A 23,882-nucleotide genomic window follows, 5' to 3' on the forward strand; every position below is an offset into this window, starting at 1 on the left:
GTTGTAATTTAACTTGTATTTTTAAAATGATCAATTATGTATGAATTACATGAGTATCTAAGTCAAAGCTCCACAGTGCCATCTGTCAGCCGGAGGGGGGGCACTTACACAGATTGAAGTAAGGGGTTTGCGGTGAGACGGGGAAGGCGGGGGTTTGGGGTAACGCCTCACCACCAGCTGTGGGTGTAGGACTGATGGGGCCTCCCTCCATCTCCTCAAAGGCCTCCCGGTAGCTGTGCATGTTTTTCTGTAGAGGCGGAAAAAATCCAATCAGAAAACAATCACTTTAAATGTTTTGATGCATCCAGAGCGACTTTTTTACCTCCTTGGGCCGTCCCCCAGGGTTCATGGCTATGGCGCTGACAAACTCTGGAGAAACGCACCGCACTGGAGAACGAACAGGGACATCTGGGGACAGCGCGTCATCAGAGTGTCCCTCACTGGTGATGCGACGTCGGGGAAGGATTGTCGGTTCATCTGGAGGTGCTGAACGGGCCTGGACCCCTGAGGTGATGTATAAATGAGGGTCAAAGGTCAGAGATAACAAATGCTTGTTGGTCCAAGCAAAGCATCCTTTCATATTCCACATGCACGCTGGAGAAAGTTGCTAAAGGAGCAAACGCACACCAACATTTTAGCATCATATCCAATAAATGCTGTTAAATTCTCAACCTGGGTAAATAAACAGGCTCCTTTTTTCATAAAATCAAACTCTGGCGGCTCTGCAAAGCGCTGAGTTAAGCTGATTTTCATTAATCTGCTTCAACTTGGAGAGCCAGGCAGAAAGCTAGCAGCATTACAACAACAAACAGGACTGGAGTTAAGATTTTTATGCAAATAGGCAACAAAGTGTAAAGTGGAGGGTTGGAAAAATGACGGCACAAACAGAATCAGTGTGTTAGATCATCACATTTTGCATCAAGATTTGTTCTTATTGGAGGAAGGCAGAAAAAAAATAAGTTTAAGACAAAGAACATTTTAGTTTATTGTGTTTGTTCTGAGGCAGTTTTAAAGTTTCACCAGGAGGAAGAATTACCAAGACATTCGAACAGATGCTTTACATCCAAATAAAGTATTTCATTTTCTCCCTCTTTATTACTGACGGAAATCATTTAAAATGTGTAAAATGTTAAATATTTATTTAGGAAGCCACATATTTAGTTACAACGCTAAATGTTTAGTTTAACAGCTGGGAGGACAGATCCTAGCCGTCCAGTTTACAGGCTTACAACACTGTTTACACTGCTGGTCTAATCCAATACAAACTATCAGAAGCGCCAATAAACATTTTATTTCTTCAACTTTTATAACAGTTTCACATGAGGTGGCCATATTGGATTGAGACTCTGGGCAGTGTGGGAAACCTCTGGCTTCTGAGCTCAAGTGGAAATGCAATTTACTCTGCTGCTGTACTTTGGTCTGCAGGCACTGAAGGCAGAGCTGTGCTGGACGGATGCCTGGTCTCAGCTGTAAACGAAGTCAGGCAGAATGGAAAAGATGGAGGACATGAGAACAGCTGTTCTACTGCGCCTCTTACTCAGAAAAAATCAGTTTTTTTCCTGGTTTTAAAACTGAAACACCCACTGAGAGACAGAGCTCTAAAACTGAGGCCCAGATGTGTCCAAAAACACACACCTCCCTGTTACAGTATGCTGTTACCATGGTAACGGCTAATGGTTAACAGCTGCCGATCCCAGAACCATGAGGCCTTTTCTCCGATCATTCTGTGGACGCAGCATGACGGCGAGTCTGAGATCGATCCATGTGGCTTCCTCTGATCGTCACACCTGCTCCTGTTAACTAAAACTAACTACTAAAGTAAAGGCAGCTCTGATGAAATGTGAATCCCATCGTTACCTAATTCCACCTCTATGGTTTGAATCTTCCTCCATGGTGAAGTTTGGGCCACCAGCTTCCGGAGGACAAACACAAGTCCACTGATGCTTCCAACTAGGACAACTGTGGTCTGCATTTACTTTGTCTGCTTTTGTAAATCTTGAAAACGGTTCAAGTGATAAAAGTGGTTTTGAATGAGGCCAGTGTATCCTGGCTGCAGCATTGTTCCCCAACTTTGGCAAAACAGATCTTGTGACACGCTCTCTCCTGGCAGGACACAGAGCCTCCTTTGTTCCTCCTCTGTCCCGTTGTTGTGAAACTTTAAAGTTATCCCCTCTGGTCTGTTCGGACCACTCCTTCACCTTCAGAGAGGAAACTGCAGCTCAGAACAAACACGAGTGGTGAGAAAGTTTGATGTTTCTCAAGCTGGAGAATGACGGAAAGAGTTTTTATTGAGGAAGAAGAGGTGAAACAAAGACGATTCAATGCCAACAAAAGCCCACCACACTGAAAAGGCAAAGCAGAAAGAGATTTGAAGTCAGACTGAAGGAACGCTCAGACAAAAGGAAAACCATGTCCTGTTTTCCTGAAGCGTTCCTTCAGACCGGCTGGGAGAACCAACCCGAGAGGGAGTGAGAGCGGCGGTGCTCAGACTGAGAAGAGGTCATGCTGGGGTTGATGTTTTGGACTCGAGCCGAGTACTCTGGACAAACAGATGAACGATGAAAGAAAGGAGATTATGATAAACTGGAAGAAAGACGAGCAGAGGGAGGATGAGGTCATCTGAAAATAACAGCAGAAGAAGAGGAAGATAACAGACATCATGTGCTCCTGTTCAGGACACACACCGTTCTCTCACATGAAAACTCAAATAAAACAGCAACAGTTAAACATTTGAATAGCACTAAAACGAACTGAAGCTTGTTTCTGATTCCAGAATGCCTTCTCTCTGTCGCTGTGCTTCATGTCCCTGTGCTAACCCATCTGCAGGATGTCAGATGCTTTTATCTGGACACTGTCAACCTGCCGGACTGGAAACCTCTTCCTGTTTAAGGCTGAGTGATGGAGACGGCCAGGAAACCAGATAAAGGCAGAGCATGTTTATGTTTCAGCTAACGGCTTCGGCCATTTTTCTGCTCTGGTCTCTGTCCTGCCGCTCAGAAGATAAAGACCAAATGAGGGCAAGCTGTGTGGACTTTATGAAATAAAAACTCCAGGTTTTTAAATCAAAATTTTTTTTTGTTTGCACATTTAATGAGACTTAAGTTCTGTACAATTAGACCCCCCAAAAACTGATCTACCAGGGAGAAGAACAGGGCAGAGAAGCTAAAAGCTGGGTAGATGATCCCTGGTTTCCACTGGCGGCTGGACTCTGACTGGGCAGGCGGGGTTAGACCCAGTCACCTAACATGGCATCATGACGTTACAACGACGAGTGTGGCGTACTGTTATGTCTTGTGCTTGTTGCAAGCAATCAATTTTTTCGTCTCCCAAGCAATGGACAAAATGTTAGCAGCTCCGCCCTAAACGGACCGAACCTTTACCGTAAGGACAAACAGCTGAAGGAATGATGCAGTACAAGCTGCTATTTTCTGTTTCCATTTTACAGTGGAAACAGAAACTACTGTCCTGACCCATCCGGTATCTTCAGTGGAAACGAGGCGTAATGTTGACTCTCCCCACCTTGTAAAAGTTTTTCACGTTTCAAATTGGGAGCCAATCTCTTCAGGCGACCCCACATATTTGATCAGATTTATCTCTGGACCACCAAAACATATATTTTCTTCTGGTAAGGTTTTGTTTTGGGTTTGCATTCAGGCTGCCTGAAGGCGAGTGTGTAGCGTTCTGGCAGTCAGCTTCACATTACTGGTCAAAACTGACGAAGAACTACTCTTAACTTCATCCGCCTAAACGAAACCTCAGCTCCATCTGAAGAAAACTAACCACAGATACTGCCACCACCACATTTCACAACAGGGCTTGTTTTCTGTCAGTGATGACCCGTGTTGTTTTTGTGCCGATCAGAACTTCTGGAATTGTGGCCCAAACATTCCAGTTGGTTTCCTACAAACCAGAATACAGAACACGCTCTCCCACAAGGATTTAGGAGATTTTAGCCAAGCCTGGATGTTTTCCCTGAATGAATCTGTTTTTCAACCAAGTCCAGACATAATGTTGGAAATGACCAGTACTTTCTGCTGACCCTTCGGTGGTGGACCGCTGGACAGCCACACTTTTTCTGTGTAATTTTTGAAATGCAAATATTTTCTGTCAGTCATCCTATTTTGTTTCTAAACATGAATGGCTTAACTGTGCTATAGAAAGTTGACATACTGCTGTAGATCTCATTTTGTACCCTTCTCCTGACTGTTACCTTTGAATAGTAACATTATTAGTATGCTCTCTAACCTCTGCAAAATCTGGCATTGGCGATGTTTGCAGATTAGAACGTGTCAAGAAACTGCAGCCCAACTTTATTCCAGATTATTTAATTTCTTCAGATTGATGGCAGATGAGAACCCAGTAGGGCCAAACTGGGCTGTGTACATGTTTAGTGGCCAAAAAAAAAGAATAAAAAAAGGTAGGACATTATTTTCTAACACACAGGTGTCAAACTCCAGTCCTCAAGGGCCGCTGTCCTGCAGGTTTTAGATCTGCCTCAGGTACAAAACCCTGGAAGGAAACGGCTTAATTACCTCCTCCTTGTGTAGATCAGTTCTCCAGAGCCATAATGACCTAATTATTGTATTCAGGTGGTGCAGCAGAGGCTCATCTAAAGGTTGCAGGACACCGGCCCCCGAGGACTGGAGTTTGAGACTCCTGCTCTAACACAACAGATAAAAAGGTCTTACCTGCCACTCTCTGGGCCACCAGACCTTCTACATTGAAGACTTCCTCTGGCTCACCGTCTCTTGGCTGAGATGATGCTGAGGCAGAACTTGGGCTTCTTTGGGGCTCTAAGACGTCTGAGGGCTGGATACTTGTTGGGAATCTGGCGATAGGTTTGAGCTGAAGGTGGGGGCTTAAAGAGGGAGGGATTTGTGATGAACCACTGGTTGCAGAGGAGTAATTTGGAGATCGATTGAAAGGTGAGGGCTCTGGTGAACCTGGCTTCCCAGATGATGTGTGAGCTATTGATAGATTGCTAGCCAGGCTGGGCACTGGAGCAGCATCAGTCTGAAGGGACGGTCTGGTTTGGCTCTGGGAGAAGGACGGTTGCGTGGTCACCACCATTTCCCTCAGTGGAGCACTTTGGGATTTTGATACGACTGAACGGCTGGGCTCCAGGTTCGACATGAGTAGGTTAAGGGTTTCGATAGATTGCTCGATCTCTTCCTGAGAAGCGCTGTGGCGTTGTGGGAACTGCGGCAGGCTGTGGTGAGTGGACATTGACACAGATGGGAGTGGACTGAATGTGATTCCTTCAGTTACTGGCTCCTCTGGAACTCCAAATCGCTGCCAGACATTGAGACCACGTTGGACGGCGTCCCTGCTGCTGGTGGTGCGGGTGGGAGCCTGTGGCATGGACTTTGGCTCGGCACCAAAGGAACGAGAACGAAACAAGTTGCCGTTCTGGGTAGCCATGTAATTTTCCAATGATGGGGTTAAATCACTTTGGATCAGAGCAACAGGTTTATCAGATCTGCCAACATGTGGCTGAATGGTTTCCAGAGGTTTCTCTGGGATGTTGCGCTCCAGATACGGCACAGATTCCTGGCCGTTGATAAGCGGTTCAGACTGGTAGTAAAGATCAGCCGGTGTAGCTCGTCCATCTGTGGAGGAAAACGTCCCCAGACTGTCCACACTGTTGCCCTCTTGACTGGTGGGCAGTTCATCGTCCAGGATGTCCGTTTCACGATCAATACCACTGTGCCCATTTACATGGACCTGGGCGGGCACCAGGTGAAGCATTCCTGCAGCGGCAGCAGATGTTGGCGTGGACACGTAGGCCTGTCTGTGCAAGGGCCCCTCCAGTCCACTCAGTAGTTGCTCTAATTCCTTCTTCTCCTTGGGACTTATTGGTTGTTGTGCTGGTGGAGCTTGTTGACGGACTGAAGGTACCACCTCGTCCACGGTGACGTGTGTCTGACTCACAGTGGAAGCCTGCGGTGCTGATGTGGCTTCATCCGTTCGGTCAGTTTTGATAGAGGCAGTGGAGTTTCCTGAATCACTGCTCACTGACAGGGCGTGGTCACCAGCAGGTAGAGCGTGTTCAACAGCTGTGGCTGGAAGGCCATTTGACGTGACCGTTCCTTCACCTGACTCCTTTTTACGAACTTTGGCATAGAGACTCCCGTCCAGAGGCCCCTGGGTGTGAATGACGTCTGAAACAAATAGAATGAAGTCTGTTTAGAGTCTGATCAACAATGTGTCTGTTCTTCAGAACCCATTTATATTCAGCTGCCCACACATTCCCATAGCCACAGTGACTCGGCAACTACCGATACAACTGTGCAAACTACTAAAAATAAATCAAGACATTAAGAAGAAAAGTGTGTGCAGCTATGAAGAAAGGCTATCCAGCCAACGGCGCTGCTGGCTTATTTCCACTTTTCTACCAGCTTCAGGAAATGAACATTTACTGCAGATTGTGCTGTGGAAAATATGAAACCACCAGGGTTTGCCCCTCTTTTTTTAGCTAACCATATAAATATGTGCCATCTGACTAATACTGGTCAATCAGACAAAGATTTTTCTTGTATTTACAGCCTACAGCTGCAGCCAAGGCTTGTAAGGATATAGGGTGTCCCAGTCAGAAAGATTTAGTCATCACTGGAAATTTTCCTTCCTCTGACAAAGAAAGGCCAGGAGGGTTCTCCTGTGTTTAAAAAACAAGTACAACATACCAGGAGAGGCACTTAGAAAGTTAAAACAGAACCACAAACAAAGCCCAGTTCTTTTCTGTCATTGGTGAACAAGCAGTCAACTTGTCGGACTAAAGATTTAAAACTTTCTGCTCGTCATACATGGGTAAGAGTTCAGATAAAAGCAATACCTGGTTCTTTCCTCCTCCACAAAACGTTCTAAGAAACCTATATCAAAGCATGGACATGTATCCTTTTCTGATTGTCCAGCTGAGAAAGGAGCTGCACAAAGACGCTGCCTGTGTCTCTGCAGCCTATAGAAACCTTCATCTTGGTGGTAGTGAATACGGGGCTCTCAGAGGCCCAGTGGCACCGCGGAGCCTCCCGGGGCCGACCCAGGCAGACTGCCAAGGGAAGGGAGGGCATAGAATATAAACGTGTTCATGTTTGACGTGATGCATAGATGATCAAGAAAAGACACTCAATATAGCTTTAAACACAACTTATAAAGGTTCAAGTCCTACAGTTGAATAAATATGTAATTATGAGTTTTTAAAACTGATTTTTATTCATCTGCTGGATTCATTTCATTTTAGACAAAAGCAAACACAGCAGAGGAGAAATGGGCAGTGACCATGTGATTCATTCATCCGTCTTTACTCATCTAAGTGGTGGGTTGCCATGGTAACAACCTCAGGAAGAAACCCAAGCATCCCTTCCCGTCTGACTCCTGGATACCAAGGTGATCTGGTGAGTTCTGGGATCTCTTCCTATGTGGAAATGTCAGGCAGCAGTTTCTAAACCTTGGTAAAGGAGGATCAGAAGAGGCGGTTATTGTGACCGTCGTGCCCTGGCCAATCAGAGATCTAACCTGCTGGCTGAGCCTCAGGGTCCCACTCAGCCTGAAGGACAAGAAGCTACCTCCAGGTGGAGCCGTGGCAGCAGGTGGTGCTGATGTCCTGCATCAGATTCTGGTTGCTAAGTAAACGGTACTTAAACCAAAAACTGCATGTTGCTTAGTGAGTCAAACTGTTTACCAGCTTTGTTTTCTCCTTCACTGACTGTTCAGGTGAACCAGCCAGGTTTCTGGCTCTACCAGAGCTGCAGGACCACAACCAACTTCAGTCAACAACCAGGTGAAAATAGCCATTCCACTCGCCAACATATTCCAACTCGATCGACCTATAGTCACGTTTTTGGACTTTGGGTGCAACCTGGAGTACCTGGGCAGAACCCACACATGCACAGGAAGAACATGCAGACTCCATGCTGAAAGAGCTCAGGCCGGGATCCGAGTTCTTACTGCAAGGCAGCAGTGATACCAACTATCACACAGTTCAAACCCAAATGGGACCAAGTTTGTCCATTTTGGGGTTTTTATTAGGTGTCCCTGAATGGCCAGCTGGTCTGAACAAGTCATCACTGCATATTTGTAAAGCTCATAAAAACACTCTGATATCAAGCTGTGCACACAGTCCTGCAGATAAACATAGACATTGCTCATGAAAGAAGAGCCTTTCGCGCTCTCTGCTCTAATTTCAGCACCTTTTTTATCACCTGTCCTGCAGTCGACACTCCCAGATTTAATACCTCAACACGCTGCGCTGCAGCCTGGTCCAGGGAAACAGCGGGAAGCCAGCAGGTCTCCTACCTGTGTGAGCGACAGACAACCATTCATCCCCAAACTACGGAGGGAAAGCCCTGCGGCAGAAAGTCGGATCAGCAGAGGCTGAAAGTCGGATCCTGGCTCCTCCTCCCTCTGCGGAGCCACTTTGTGTCTGAGTTGGAGCTGCTGGTGTTGCTCTGAGGCTGCTGAGGTCCGCTCTGCTCCACAGGCTGACCCTGTTCTGTTTGGGCATGTGGGAGGTCTGTCACAACAGCGTGTGTGATGGTGCGTGTAGGTGGAGGCTAAGGGGCCACCGAATTCCACAGACCGGGGTTTGATGGAGCCTCATCCAACTCTATTACACACACATCCTTCCTTTACACACCAATTTTGATGAAAACTGCAAAAAGGCCTTTATTATACTAACACATTAAATAATTCAGAACCTATTCTCCCTGCGCCTGGATGCTGCTCAGTTTGCTTGCTGGAGTTAAAATCATGGCTGTAATGGAAAGAAGAACTTCATCCAACATTTAACAAGCTGGAGAGCAGGAGGAGCTCCACCCTGCTGCAGGAGGAGCTCCACCCTGCAGCAGGAGGAGCTCCACCCTGCTGCAGGAGGAGCTCCACCCTGCTGCAGGAGGAGCTCCACCCTGCTGCAGGAGGAGCTCCACCCTGCTGCTGGAGGCGCTCCACCCTGCTGCAGGCAGATGGACCAAACAGAAGAACGAGAACCCCTAACTCTGTTTTCTGTTGATTTATTGCCATGAAAGAATCATTCTTTCTGAACTGTTTGAAGATATGAACCATTCAGTTCCTTTATTGCATTTTGTCAGACGACTCCAAACTCTGGATCACATTTTTTAAAATTCATAAACATATTTTACACCAATTCAAAACAGGTTTATAAAGAGTCTATAACAATATGAAAAATATTTTTAATTAGTCTAAAAATGTCCAACAAATTTCCCCCAACCGTCTCGGTGTCCTACGCCTCTGTTCTGCCCCTGATGAGGAAGTTAACTGACGATTCCAGGACTTTAGTCATCCGCCCTAAAACTGATGTGACGAACGAACAGCATCTCCTCTTGTACTACAGGACATCTAATCCGTCACGTTACACTTTCGTCTGCGGTCCGAACGACTATTTATGTTGATGCGTCTGCTGCTGTTTTCATTTGCTTGAAATGAATCCACATAAGCCTCTACAAATAACCTTTGACAGAGCCGTCCCTGTGATAAGACGCAGCATGTGTTGAGCTGGTGTGGAGGGAAACGCAAGTTGATTTCATTCTCAGATCCTCATCAACAAGAACAGCAGCTGATAAACTCAAACTTTTTACGGCTGTAATCTAAGGCGCGTTTAGGTGGTGCCAGATATTTTAAGGTTCTGTGAGCCATATGGTGCAACTGTTTGACCTCTTCATCTTTGAACTTTGGCCTCTCACCCCAGTGGCAGTAGATACCCCCGTTACAACGGAAATAGCATGTTACTCCTGCGGCGTCCGTACACAAACGCACATGTGTGCGGCTCCCGTTGGTCTCTCTCTGCGTTTGAAGGCTGCATTAATAAAAAGAAATCATGAAACACGTTCTGGGAATGTTCCCCACGGCGACTCATAGCAGGACCAGAATAGCTCTACATGTATTTACATTTAATACGCCCCAGAGGCGCACGATGCTGTAATCGTATGTAAGTTTAGTCTGCGGCCGTATTTGGACAAACGTAATGGCTGAACGATTGATTTGCCAACAAAGGCTGACTTTACTGTAAACCGGAGCTCAATGATTCTTACTTACAGTAATGCAGAGGGTTTGGAAATACTTACACAAGATCTGCAACAATATGCAGTAAAGCATAGCTGAATCTGAGTGAAACTGGCAAAGTGCATAACCCCTCCCTCCCCAAAACACTAGTCCCAGTAAACACTTGTGTTGCAGCTCATCCAATATTCATCAGAAGCTGCGGTGAGTCGATATCTGGAAGTGCAAAATGTTTAAGACTGGAAAATAAAGGACAAGATAATGGAACAAACAAGGTCATTGATTTTCCATCATGATGTCAGCAATTTTAAAGAAACCACAAATAAGAAAGTAGCAACAGCTAACACCGTCCACACTGACATATAGCACCAGAGTCAAAACAGCTCCACCTTGTGGCCACATTACCACAAAGATCCAGTCGTGTTTCCACACCTGTTAGTCTGGTAGACTTTGGTTTGGTTGGGAAACAAATTGAAAAGTTGCAACTTTGGTTCTGCGGTTCTCTTTCTCACTGCTCCGTGTCAAACCAACTACATCCTCTGAGCAACCTGTTCCCCTCCTCACCTGTGGGGGCGCTGCACCAAGAACCACTGAAGGAAACGACTCAACATCCTCCGACTCTGTTCATCAGTTCTTGACCTCAATCTCAATCGTTTTGAGTTCTTTTGGGTTTAGGGGTGATTCCTTTTCCCCAGGTTGGATAGAAAGGCTGTTGATGAAACGATAAACCAAAATCTAATGCGACCAGCCACTGATGTAGGATGTGCCAACATACAGTACAGACCAAACGTTTGGACACACCTTCTAATTCAATGGGTTTTCTTTATTTTCATGACTATTTATAAGGCAATAAATCCCACTTATTAACCTGACAGGGCAGGTTGACCTATGAAGTGAAAACCATTTCAGGTGACGACCTCTTGAAGCTCATCAATAAAATGCAGAGTGTGTGCAAAGCAGTAATCACAGCTAAAGGTTGCTACTTTGAAGAAACTAGAATATAAGGGCTATTTTCAGTTGTTTTACACTTTTTTGTTTAGTGCATATTTCCACATGTGTTATTCATAGTTTTGATGCCTTCAGTGTGAATCTACAATGTCAATAGTCATGAAAATAAAGGAAACTCATTGAATTAAAAGGTGTGTCCAAACTTTTGGTCTGTACTGTAGTCTCTTCATGATAATAAAACACGGCTCCATGTGGAACGAGGAGTATCATGTTATGACAAGGAGCAGGAGTATCAAAAGAAAGACGGTAACCAAAGAGAAGCCAGTTTCCCAGTGGAACCAGAATGAGTTGATGGAGAAGCCGAGGCCTCGTCGTCTCAAAGCTCGGCTGAGAACGGGAAGATAAACGACCCACATTAACAGGTCCCACGGGCCGCAGGACAATAAATAAGGCAGCAGAACCACAGAAGTCATGTGTTCATGATGTTTTTGGGAATGCTGGGAGGACGACTGGAAACCAAAGGTTGGTGGTTCAGGCTCTTAATTTGGCTTCAAACATTTCAGATTCTTTTGGAAGCTGAGATTCTTAGCTAGCTAGCTAGCTAGCTAGCTAGCTAGCTAACAAACACAAGGAAAGTACTTAGCAACAAGAAGAAAGGGAGGAGCTTTGGCCAGAAGGAAGCAGCTAACGTACGGATATCTGGGGTTGCATCATCTGCTGTTACCTTGTTTTCCTCTGTCCATGTATGGTTTTTATCCAGATGGATAAAGGCCCATAATTAATGACATCTTTGGTCGTGTTTGGCTCGTTCAGCCGAATCAGCTGTATAAAGCCGCGCTGTTGACTGCTAACAGCTGGAATAAAGCTGTTTCCATTAGACGATAACAGACCTCCCATTCATTCCAACACATAATGGACAGCAGATAACCAGCACCGCTCTGGAGCTCACAGACTACAAGAAAGCAGGCAGATACACCATTAATTCTCCTGGAAGTCCTTAACAAAGCATTTGGTTGTTAACGAAGCTCCGTATCCCCCGTCGCCCTGCAGAGGCCCTCTGCCTCTGTGGCCCCTTCATGGCCAAACAGGGACACTCCACAGCACAAGGCACTTGTTGTCTCTGTGTCCCATGCAGCCTCGACTAGAGGACCTTTGGTTCTCCATCTTGGTCGTTACGCAACCAGAGCTGTTTGGAGTCAAAGCAGAATAATCTGCCAAAGTCTGGGACCAGACTCGGGTCGACAGCGCGGCAGCTTGTTGCCAACACAAAGGCCGAGACGTCAGCGTCCTGCTGGAGGGACGACCAACAAACCTCAGGGAAACTTTCAGATGAACGACAACAAGTGTCTCAAACTGTCAGGTTTGGGTTTTATTCCATGATGGAACGTGACCTTCAGCGAACCACTGAAGGTCACCCGGCGGTGGAACGGGTCAGCATCGTCTTCACATGGAGAAATGATTTTCCTGGGATCCATTTTACACGGTTCACACGCTGCCTTTCAACCAACTGTTTACATGAATCAGATCCGGAGCCGTAACTTGTAGGAGTTCCTCAGGGTTCTGCTTTCGGCCCAGTTATTCTTTTCATGGTTTCCTTTTGAAACAATATTTTAAAAAACAACATCTTATTTTAACTTTATCCACTTTTATTTTAATAATTTCAATCAAATAAATATTTAAATGTAACTGATGACAGATGTTGGGAATCTAGCCGTTTAGTTTGCCGTACGTTTCTTACATCCGGGTCAAAGCTAGTTTAAATTGTTGTTGTTTACAGATTAATAGCTACAAAATGCTAAAAATGAGTGAAGTTGATTTTAAAGTCTCAGTTAAAGATCTTTTCAATGATCCAACTCCATCTTATCCACAAACAAGCTTCACATTACAGCTGAAAACAAAGTCCTGGCTCCAATCCTAATCTGAATCCTTCTGGGCTCAGAGTTTCAGTTTGCCTTCCTGAAGTCCAGTTCTGCTGTTTGGACTGCAGGAGCTCAACCGGACAGACGGACCGGGCTCGGCTGGGAAAACAACCACGACCCGGAGCTAACTTGCATGAGGCCATTGAGGAATTGCTGGAAGAGGTGAAACAGCAACTTTGTGGCAGGAGAAAATCTGTTTACAGAGAAATCAAGGTCACTGGAGGTTTGAGCTTGTCCTGGAGACGTTACTCCTCTAATGAAGTCACCGCTGCACTCTGGTAACAGAACCTCAGGTAACCCGACCACAGCTGAGCCAGGAGAACATCTGAACCTTCAGGCTGATGGGTCTCTAAACCACTGAAACTCAAGCAGACGATTTAAACCTCTGGAGGTTTTTCTCCATTTCTGTCATTCCAGGAAGATTCCAGAAATGATCAAAATATGGAGACGAAACGGACAGAAGCACCGGACCAACATCAACATTCACACAGTTCAAACATCCAGACAGCAGGATAATGCAGAACCTGATGTTACTTGGTGAATCAGAGGCTGTGGCTCCGCTGCGTCCGGAGGGTCCGACTCACATGTCCTCCCAGCTTTTCTTCCCGCAGCGTCACAGAGGAAAAACAGCAGCACAGCCGAACCCTGGGCTGCAGACAGCAGTCTGAAGCAGAGCAGCACAGAGTCGCCGCCCCGCTGCGTCACCCCGCCGCTGGACCAGGAGTCTGCGTTAACTCCTGCAGCTCCTCAGAGCAGCGGCAGGCGCAGCCGAACCGGGGAATAAAAACCAGCTGAGTTTGATCCTGCAGCCGAGAAAAAACAAAAACACAACAACCTGCCTCCAAACTCTGATAAATATGGGAAAAACAGAAAGTATCCAGCATGTTTCTGTCTGAGACGCTGAGTGTTCACTTCTCTGACAGGAATCCACCGAAAGTCATCTGGAAGGACGAACTCAGAGCTGAAACTTCTCTCCATTATTCATTAACGTTTCCAACATCAATTTTCAAGTCTTCCACAGATGCTCACTCAAATTAAGATCTGAACTTTGACTAGGCCACGCTGCCACATGAATCTGGTCGGATCTGAACCATCTCTTTGCAGGTTTGGCTGAATTTTCAGCAGAACCACCAGAAGCTCAGTTTTTGAGCAGAACCGTGTGAAACAGATGAGTTTTGATGATACCCAGAACCAGAGAGGTTGATGGTTCCGGGCCAGAGCGCCGGCCGAACGGCTCTGGGTCAAACTGGTTCTGTTCATGAGTCTGAAGTGGATCTAAACGGTTCTGCTACATAAATCACATCATCATCGCAACATGCAGCCAGTTCAGTCTCATCATGTTGAATATTTTATATACATATAATATAATTCATAATACAGAAAAACTGTAATAAATTAAAGTTTAATATAAAATCAATTAAATTCATATTTTAAACAACCGAATTTAAGAAGAATTAATAAAATGTATTAAAATGGCTGCTGGTTTTATAAAAGGTTTGTCTTGTTTTGATCCCACTAGTTCAGGATGATGTGACACACACACACACACACGCACACACACACACACACACCTCCGCAGGATGAGGTGAGACTTTCACCTGCTCTATTTTAGCAACATCTATTTCAGGCTGCAACACTTTATGAGCTGTGATAAAGGGAAGCCAAATGACCTCTGACCTTTGACTAACTGGGAGCCTAATAAAAACAGGTGGGGGAGGGGATGTGAGGACAGCAGCCTGACCCCTCCCATAACACACACACACTTCCTGTTAGAGTGTTTGTTGAGCGGCTCGGGTCCGGGCCGGGTCGGCTCCTCGGTGCCGCTCAGGGCGTGGCGTCGCTTCCTTTTTTGGGTGGCACAGAAAGCGGCGCTCCGGTCTCAGAGCGACCGCGGCCGCCTCAGGGGAACCTCGCTCCATGCCTGTGGCTCGGCCCAGGAATGTCTGCAGACCCGGGTCTCCTGGGCCCGGTTGGCTTCTCTGTTGTGATCATTTCACCGCAGATAGATTTGGGCCATAAAACCGTCTCCCTTCACCATCGGCCGTCATTTATACCAGGGTGGGGAGATTTTCAGGAGATAATAAAACACAACAAGTTTACGATGTGAGGATATTTTTGATGCAGAGCAGATTGTCGGGAACGGTACGCTCCGTCTCGGCCCACAAGAAAACAAGAGCAGCTTTGGTTCAGAGGTCTTTGTGCCAATGATAGCACAGTCCTGTCAAACACAGAAACGTGTTCACACTGTGAAATCTAGAGCAGATGGATCTGTCTCCATCCAGCTGCTCAGCACCAAGACCTGGTGGGATCGAGTCCCAATATGGATCAAGCTCTCAGTCTGGTCCTACAGGAACCAGATGGCTGCACAAAACCCAAGAGCTGAGACGACCTTCACCCAGCACACCACAGCGAATCTCCAAGTCCACGAAACACAAATCTATTTAGACAAACTACCAGGTCCAGCAGTCAGTAAAACTCTCAGGCCTTGTACTAGACCTTAGAGTTGGATCCAACCACAGGTTTATACACCTTCAGAACGGGTCGACACAGTTCAGCATTCTGACTGTTTCTGCATCATTCCTTCAGTTATAGGTTCATAGGACAACGGTTCGGTTAGGGTGGCGCTACAGGCATCACACAACACCGTTGCTTGTGTCAGCCACACTTGTTGTCGCTCTAGGATGATGTTTGGCGTTTTGGGTTTAACTGCCTGCCCAGTGAGAGTCCAGCTTCTCACTGGGCCTCTTCACTCTCTAGCCTCACTCTCAGTGGTTGATGTCTGGTATAGCCAAGTCGGGTGTGTCTCCAGTGTGTGAGTGGGAGATGTGGTTGCCGCGCTGATGATGTCATTGTGTGCGTCTCCAAACCAGTTTCTCCAAAATCTCAGTCTACTTGTTCGTTCCAGGTTGGGCCGTCCAGTTGGCATTGTGTGAACTCTTCCTCCTCTATTTAAACCTCAAGGTTTGACCAGGGAATTACCCATTTAACTACTAGAGTCTCATCATGGATTGAAAACGATGGTGGGGAGGTTGGAATAAATCTACGGGCCAATCAATGAATGTGTGGACAGTATCCAGCTTGGACCGGCTGGTACCAACGCTGAGGTGGTTCCAAAAAAGAAGAAGGACCACACTGGATCTGCCACTGGAGACAAATCTGGTGGACTGGGGAAGAACTGGTTGAGCCCATGGAGGAGAGTCGGTACCGACCCATACCGCTCAGTAAGAACGAGGCATAGAAGAACCGGCATTTAATCACCTGTTAAACCTGAACAATGTTTGCAGAGCTTTATTCCTCTTGAATATTTAGACTGAATCAAAGACTCTTGTTCTCACCATCTGTGGTGTCCTCGCACAGCTGGTTGAAGTTTTCATAGGAATCCCAGCGAATCAGAGGATCCTGGGTGTTGTAGTCAACCGAGACGGTCGGCCCGTTTTCCAGGTGGTCCATACCTTGACCAGAAGTACAAAGAGACGGAGCAGAAGACGTGAATGTCTTTACATCAGACGCTTGGACTTTACAGTGACTGACAGGTAAAGACAGAGGTTTGAACTCTCTGATGCTTACCATGGATTTTCTCTGGTCCAAAGGAGAAAATAAACTCGACTTTTCCATATTCTGGAAACCTGTCATCTGAACAAAGGAAGCATTTTAACGTATGAATCATTTTTACATCAAACAGGTGAAACCCAGAGGAAAAGCTCCCTGTTACCTTTAAACGTCTCATCCAGCTCGTCCTTCCCAAACACGATTCCCAGGTCATGGACGGCGCAGGTGTGGAACTGGACCCGGAAGATCACGTCTCTGCAGGGGCTGCGGTAGCGTTTGTGGTAGCACTTCAGCTGGGGGTCAAACAGTGCAGACAGAGGTCACCGTCAGACCGCTGGATGGTTCACAGACTGCTACAGCAACACATGTCCTGATACCTCTGACCCAGGAGCTCGTCTGGGTTCTAACAGCTGTTGGCAGGAATGAGCACAGAGAGGCTATGTGGTGCTGGAGCACATGACCTTTAACCCCTGGACAAAGGAAGTGCCCTTCTGAGAACAATATTTTAAATGTTTTTTATATTGTGTGACCCAAAGTAGCATTTCTGGGCTACATTAACTATCTCTCACATTTATGTAGTGGTGCTTGATTCAAGCTTGTTAGCATGTGGCTAATGGTTTGAATCAGGCCTATGTGCCGCACAGGGTGGCCCTTTTCCCCACATGTACACCAAGCCCCCAGAATGTCTGCACACCCCTGGATACAAGATTAGAGCCTCAATGTGAGTTGGTTCTGAGTCCAGAGGTACCACCAGAACCCCGAGTCAAACCTCAAACTCAACAAAGAAAATTTTCTCTGGTGGAAGAAGCAGCTTCTTTTAACACGTCTGGAAAATCTGAAGGAATATGAAGTTTATCTCTCCCTGTTATCATCCTTATGCTAAAGCACAGAAGTGGCAGCATGATGCTCGTTTTTAGAGATTTGGCTCCAGACAGATCAGGAAGAAAACCTTTAATAAAGACAAAACTGGTCGATTTCAAACAACCAAATGTTCACATTTCTCTCCAGAAGGAACCAAAAACAAAAATATGAACAAATTCAGTTTTTCCAAACCTGAAGGAACATGGTGGGATGTTTCTGTTATTATTTCCTAACAGCTCTGAACCAGAAGCAGCTTCTTAATGTTTCCTGTTTCCACTGTAAACACAAGATCTGGATCTGTGTTCACATTCAGGAATGATTCAGTCACAACGTCGAACGATTCTTTTTCTGGATTCAGTTTTATAATCAGCCAGTTTCCTCTGGATGACCAGCAGCAGCTCAAATACTGACAAATCAGATTTTTCTTCTTGCTCTTTAAACTCATCAGTGACCAAACTGAGTTCAGTAAAAATCAGATAAATGCTCAGATCAGATGATTTGATGCATTAATTTCGTCCCTCTGCTTTCTACCGGATGGAAAACCAGAAGCTATTTTTCTTTTTGTTGTTTGATGATTGTTAGAAATAAGAAATTCACTTAAATGTAAAGAAATTCATTCACATTGTACATCCTGAAAATGAATCAGCATCAATGTTCAGGATAAATTTAAGTCCTAAAGATAAATCAGAGAACCCCGGGCCCCGTCGGGTTGGCCCCCGGCCCACAATGACATCATCTCCGTTCCTGTAATCACAACAACAACAAGCATCAGCGCGGTGCTCAATCTGATCATTAATTCAGTAGAATCCATTAGTCTGCCTTAAACACGGGATGAGATACGGGTTTGGGTCTGTGGCCAGAAGCAGAACCGCAGAGTGGTTGTTCTGATGGACCCGGAGGACTCGGCTCTTGGAGAACTTTATGGTTTCAGCGACAGGATGGAAATAAAACCAATAACACGACTGCCGGATCGGTTCTCCCAAAGAACCGGATGTCAGAGTTAACAGTCCGCAGCGGTCCACTGCTGCATCGCGGTTTCCAGAAACACATTGTATGCTAATGAGGTTCTATAAACAGGCCTGCAGGATCCAGTCCGGCAGTCGTTCTCCTCGTTTTACTGCTTCTGTCAATAATCCCCATAAACCGCTGCAGAGCGTTCGAACAGAGCCGGCTCTTCACGGCCGTCCTGTTGGGAAAAAACCAACAAGATTCCCCAGAACCCAGAATCACTCCGCCTGCTGGGCATGCCGCTTTTTTACGGGATCTAAAATGATCATTACTGAGGAAAATATAGAACTTTAAACTGTTTCTGGTCCGGAAGAGGTTTTATGGGGTTCCATTGTAAAGTTACAGAGTGAAGTATTAACAGCAGCAGGGTTTCCCTGAGCCCGGCGGTACCGGTGCTGGGGCAGGGATCCGGCAGCCCACTGTGGTTTTGAGTTAAAAATGTGAAAATATCACTAGGTATTTATGTTATCGGATGACACTATTAACAATACCAAAGCACCAGCTAAAGTCTTAAAGGTGAACATTAAAAAACCCTAAAATAAACAAACAATGCTTAACCTGGTGGGGGTCCAAGTAAAGCCTGGTGGCCCGCCAGGCTGATGATACACTGCAGCAATTTGGGTTATTTAGCTTATTATAAGTAAATAAAGAGGGGATTCATATTTTCACCATGTTATTCATTCATTCATTATTAAATGCCACAGTTTCAAACTAAATATTTAGATTGAAAGTAAATATTGAGCTGCACATCTGAGCTTGTGGACAACAGAAAGGTAAGTTTAAAGAAATTACCAGCTACATATATTTCATGCATAATGAGGACACAGATATGAACATTTGGGCTTGTAACTGATATTTTTACATATTATTATCCATTAAACATCCCATGTATGGCTTCCCATGACTAAACATTTATTGATTTAGGTCCAAACATTCCCATGGATTCCTAAAGGAAAGTTCCTGAGAGGTTCCTGGACATTTACTGGAACCAGTTGGAACCCTGCCCTCCTTCCCAGGAACCACCTGCTCTGTGGCTCGGCTCGGTTCTTACCAGGATGTCTCCTTTCAGAAGAAGACCAGGCTCAATGGTGATGCAGATGCTGGTCTGGCTGTCGCCTTGAACGTTGCTGCAGGAAGAAGAGACAAAATGTCAGATGATGACATCATCTTCCTGGTTTCAGTGGTGGAAACAGCCAACGCCGTCCCACTGCCGGGTGGATATGAGCCCATTTGTTCTTCAGGAGTGACCGCATGGTGCAGAAAGGTCTGGAAGGTTTTCTAACCTCACAGGGGTTAAGGTGTTTTGGATGTAAAATGACCAAGGAGCTCAGTGAAGATCTGAGATTTACAAAAGTTGGGAAATCTTCCTGTAGAATCATTGTTTCAAAGCGTTTCTTCAGCTGGGGTACCATAGAAGAAGAGCTGAATCGTCCCCTCAATTGAAAGGAAGTTGTGTTTCCCCTCTGACTGTTGGAACCCTGAAGGGTCCTCACGTAGGAACAACCTTGAGGGCGTCCACATGGATGCCTGACTGGCTCTTTCATTGGGTCTCTAGTCACAAATTAATATCCTATACCTCTTATACAAGAGAGGAGGGGATTCTACAGGGCAATAAAGGAAAATCAGGGGCTTTATTATCCAGCCCTTAAGAGTTCTCCATCCCTGGAATCTTGTAAATTGTTTGAGTGTGAGCCTCTGTTAGGACTTACTAGATCCCAGATGTGTAGACGGGCTGCATGGCCTGGTAGATTTTCAGGAAGGGACGGCAACCTGCGGCAGAAACAGCTGTTAGAAAACGGCCGGAGGCGTCAGACGGAGGTGGAGAGCCGCGCGGGACACAGACCTCCTTTGGACTCGAAGTCTGGGATGCCGTGCATGATGACGTGATGAAGGAACAGCGGTTTGTTGTTGATCTTGATCTGGCCGGAGAGTAAGCCGCTGAAGTACTCCACATACCTGAAGGATCAGAGAACCGGGACCACAGATCACAGATGATCTATAGTCGTTGTTCCTAATCCAACAACTAGTTACATGCTGGACGTCTAAACAAGCAAGATCACAAGGTCATTGGGTCACTGACCTTTTCTGAGACGGCTGGCCCACAGGAAGAACTTTGTCTTCGTAGAAGCGCTTCATGGCGAAGCGGTCCAGAGCCTGGTCAGCGCTGGAGCAGACAGAGGCGAGGTTAGCACGCCGCTTACCGTAACCACCATCACCTTCATGATCAACATAGCAACCGTTACTGTTTCCAAAGTGTCCGTCTTGTATTTGTAAATATGATTTACCCATAATCCATCAGATTCATCACATTCAGGCAGCTTGCTGCTAACAAAGGCTCTCAGGTTGCTCACTGTCAGCTTCAGAAAAGCTTCCAGGATAATCAGATTAAGGCAGAAAGTGAAGCTTGTGAAGGGAGCCGATCTGAAAACATCATGTGTTCGTCTCATTGTTACCATTTGATCCTAAAAACAAACCCATGAAAAAAAAGAGCAGAGACCATCTGGCATAATCCGAGTCTTATGATGCAGAGACAGTTTTAGCTAACTTGCTGCTTTCTGCTCATAATTACATGGAGCGTATCTCATTGTTTTTGATAACTTGGAGGTTGCTGCTCCTGAGGAAGATGTGTGAACTGAAAGCATCACATGGTCCGGCCATCAACATGGCGCCTGATCGAAGACTCTGGACCCACCTGGCAGATATGTTGCTGTAGTGCATGTAGGCTGCCACCACCACGCCGGTTCTGCCCCGGTTCCCCTGAAAACAGACCAGAGAGGCATCAGTAAGGAGAGCGCCGCCCAGAAGAACCCCAGACCTGCAGAAGCCCGCTCCAAGTCTGGACCCGGTACTGTTCCGGGCAGGTTTGTCCGCACCGGTGGACCGGACTCATCTCCATCCCGGGTCAGACCAATAACAGCCGCGTCATCTGCAAACCTCAGGAGGTTCCCGGACAAGAACCGACCCAGTTGACCAGTTAGAAACAACTAACTGGAACCAACGGGGCTGAATGGATCGGGTTAAATTTCATTAGAAACTGGAATTTAAAATCACTTGTTAACTTTTTCAGCCAAGAAGTTTCTGAACCTAAAACCTGAAAACAGACGACGGACGGATGTTATGACAGTGAAGCGGTTTGAAGTGAAGCCTGCTGCTTTCTCTTGTTTCCAGTTGGAGAGACTTTCCTCCTGTTTCTGTCTGCAGCAGATCGGTTGGAGAGACTTTCCTCCTGTTTCTGTCTGCAGCAGATCGGTTGGAGAGACTTTCCTCCTGTTTCTGTCTGCAGCAGATCGCGGCGACTCGAAGCGTTTCTGCCTTATAAACTGCAGCTGCTCGAACCGCACCGAGCCAGTGGAAATGATTTGTTGATCTGCTGAAACCCAACATGGCCCGGTTCCTCTGAGCTACATTTCCCAACTTTTCGAGCAAAATAATAATAAATATAAAAAAGCTGCAGTCGTCATGGCAACTTCCCAGTGGGAACGCGCTGGAACGAAGCCTGAAAACGAGAAGCGCAGCGGGTCTGACAGGAAACATCCAGGCGTTGGGAGATTTTGGGGCATCAGCGCGGTAATTGCTCTTGGATGTCGTTTTTATTGCCGCCAGATGAGTGCGGCTCGCCACAAAAGTTTAACGTGAAGCAACAACAGGGAAATATTGGTCAAGTTGAGATTTTATGGTACTGTTGAGGGCGAAAGAGTAAATAAAGCCGAGCAGCCATGATGACGTTCTGATTGAGTTTTCCTAAGCCTGCGAGTGGAACCTGACCCAAACAAACACACCACCCTGTTCCACCAGGACGGGCATCAGAGCCACAGCTGGAGCCCCAGAGAGCAGCCCACAGCCCCCCCTGCTGTCTGCAGAGGGAACTGCACCCTCCCAGCCTCACCTTGTTGTGGATCACCACCACGTTGTGGCTGTCCGCGCTCAGCCACGTGTCCATGGCCTTACAGATGCTGCAGATCTTATCCAGAGCCGGAGCGTGGTGGTCAGGCCAGCCGAAGTCCAACACCTGGGAGGGAGGAAGAGGAAGATTAGATGAAGAGCAATCAGGATGTGGGAGCGACGAGTGGAGAGCAGAAACTCACCTTCGGATTGAGCTGACTGATGTCATAACGTTTCTCACTGAGATTGAAGAGCTGAAAATAAACAGAGAAAATATTAACAGAGGAGTTTTGACACATTAGAGACAAATTCATTTAGTTAAGTTTAGATTTTTTATATCCTAGTTGTGTTAAAATCTTTAAAAAAAATCAAAAGCAGCTGCTTAGTTTAGTGGAAGATATAGATAAAATTAAAGCGCTACATGAACATGGCATTTATCAGAAGCTAATGCTAAAGCGCTACATGAACATGGCATTTATCAGAAGCTAATGCTAAAGCGCTACATGAACATGGCATTTATCAGAAGCTAATGCTAAAGCGCTACATGAACATGGCATTTATCAGAAGCTAATGCTAACACGTGTGTCACAAAGAAAACGTGACTAGGCCCTTCAAAACAATTAAGAAATTTAAATTTTTGCAAGTATTTCTCTAAGTAACTCTCTTGGTTGGTAATGTAAATGCTAAAGCGCTAAGCTAAAAATTAGCTTTGTAATTAGCAGAAGGTGAAAACATCTCCAAAGCTACAATTAATGAACAAGTAGCATGGATCTCCATGACAACCATCTGATGCTACCTACAGGCTAACTGCTGCTTGAAAAAAGCCTTTTCTGTTCTACCATCACAAACGTAGACGTGTAGTTTGCTGGACTTTAGCATTAGCTGAGTCTCAGAAAAAGTTTCCACTGTTTGGACAGAAACTGTCCATGATGGCAGCAGGACGTGAAGCTGAAGCACGAGTGAGTTCTGGTACCAGGTAGCTGTGTCCGTGTTTGGAGCGCAGCATGGAGGCCACCTCCCTCAGGTTGGCGGCGTAGTTCTGCTCCTCCACGCTGCTGGGGAACGACACGGAGATGATCCGCTCTGTGATGTAGATCAGGTCCAGTTCGTAGCCTTCGTCCAGCGCCTGGAGGAGACTCGCACTCCTGCAGGCAAACAGCACAGATCAGAGGTTAGCAGCTCTGCCGCTCGCTCACATTCCTTCACCTCAAACATCCTAATATGGAGACGGCAGAGCCTGCAGCATAAACGCTGAATCTACGGCGACATCAGTCACTTCCTGCAGCTGATCGCTGACGCGCCGTGCGGCCGCACAGCGAGAGGGATTCAGAGAAATGTGAGCGCCTCACAAGTTCATCATGTGATGAAGGGAAGGATTCTGACGGGACGGCTCGGAGTCAGATTGGGTCAGTTAACACGAGTCAGAGGAGAAGAGAACCAGAACTGACTAACCGGATCGTTTAGTTTGAATTAATCTGCCAGAACTCAACAGAGTAACGAAACCTAAACCTGTTTTTACGGATTCAGTGTCTAAATTGGTCCCAAATGGTTATAACTTAATGTTTCTGTGACATTTTCATGTTGAATTCTGCAATATTTGACCTGAAAAGGCCTCAGTGCTGCCCTCATTGGGTTGAACGTTGGTACTGCAGTTGAATTTTCCTTTTGGTTCCAGCGGTCCGGCGACACTCAGCCCCATTCTGG

At 46.2% G+C, this 23,882-nt stretch overlaps 1 protein-coding gene across 10 annotated transcripts in view; it reads right to left on the reverse strand.

The window, feature by feature from the left end:
- LOC102224286 (tensin-1-like) overlaps positions 1-23,882 on the reverse strand; it is a 115,530-nt gene that overhangs the window by 14,799 nt on the left and 76,849 nt on the right. For 6 of the 10 annotated variants that reach the window (XM_023336791.1, XM_023336788.1, XM_023336793.1 and 3 more), the window contains 15 exons: positions 23,152-23,323; positions 22,382-22,432; positions 22,183-22,305; positions 20,989-21,053; positions 20,377-20,460; positions 20,140-20,252; positions 20,006-20,066; positions 19,348-19,423; positions 16,591-16,720; positions 16,446-16,511; positions 16,214-16,336; positions 4,689-6,161; positions 2,459-2,539; positions 323-504; positions 109-247 (listed from right to left, as the gene is read on the reverse strand). In XM_023336791.1, coding sequence (XP_023192559.1) covers positions 109-247; positions 323-504; positions 2,459-2,539; positions 4,689-6,161; positions 16,214-16,336; positions 16,446-16,511; positions 16,591-16,720; positions 19,348-19,423; positions 20,006-20,066; positions 20,140-20,252; positions 20,377-20,460; positions 20,989-21,053; positions 22,183-22,305; positions 22,382-22,432; positions 23,152-23,323 — 2,939 coding nt within the window. The remainder of the gene's footprint in view (positions 1-108; positions 248-322; positions 505-2,458; positions 2,540-4,688; positions 6,162-16,213; positions 16,337-16,445; positions 16,512-16,590; positions 16,721-19,347; positions 19,424-20,005; positions 20,067-20,139; positions 20,253-20,376; positions 20,461-20,988; positions 21,054-22,182; positions 22,306-22,381; positions 22,433-23,151; positions 23,324-23,882) is intronic. The other 4 variants (XM_023336797.1, XM_023336789.1, XM_023336792.1 and 1 more) reach the window with 3 other exon arrangements.

Source organism: Xiphophorus maculatus, chromosome 7 (genome assembly GCF_002775205.1).
Source record: "Xiphophorus maculatus strain JP 163 A chromosome 7, X_maculatus-5.0-male, whole genome shotgun sequence".
NCBI classification, from domain to species: domain Eukaryota; kingdom Metazoa; phylum Chordata; class Actinopteri; order Cyprinodontiformes; family Poeciliidae; genus Xiphophorus; species Xiphophorus maculatus.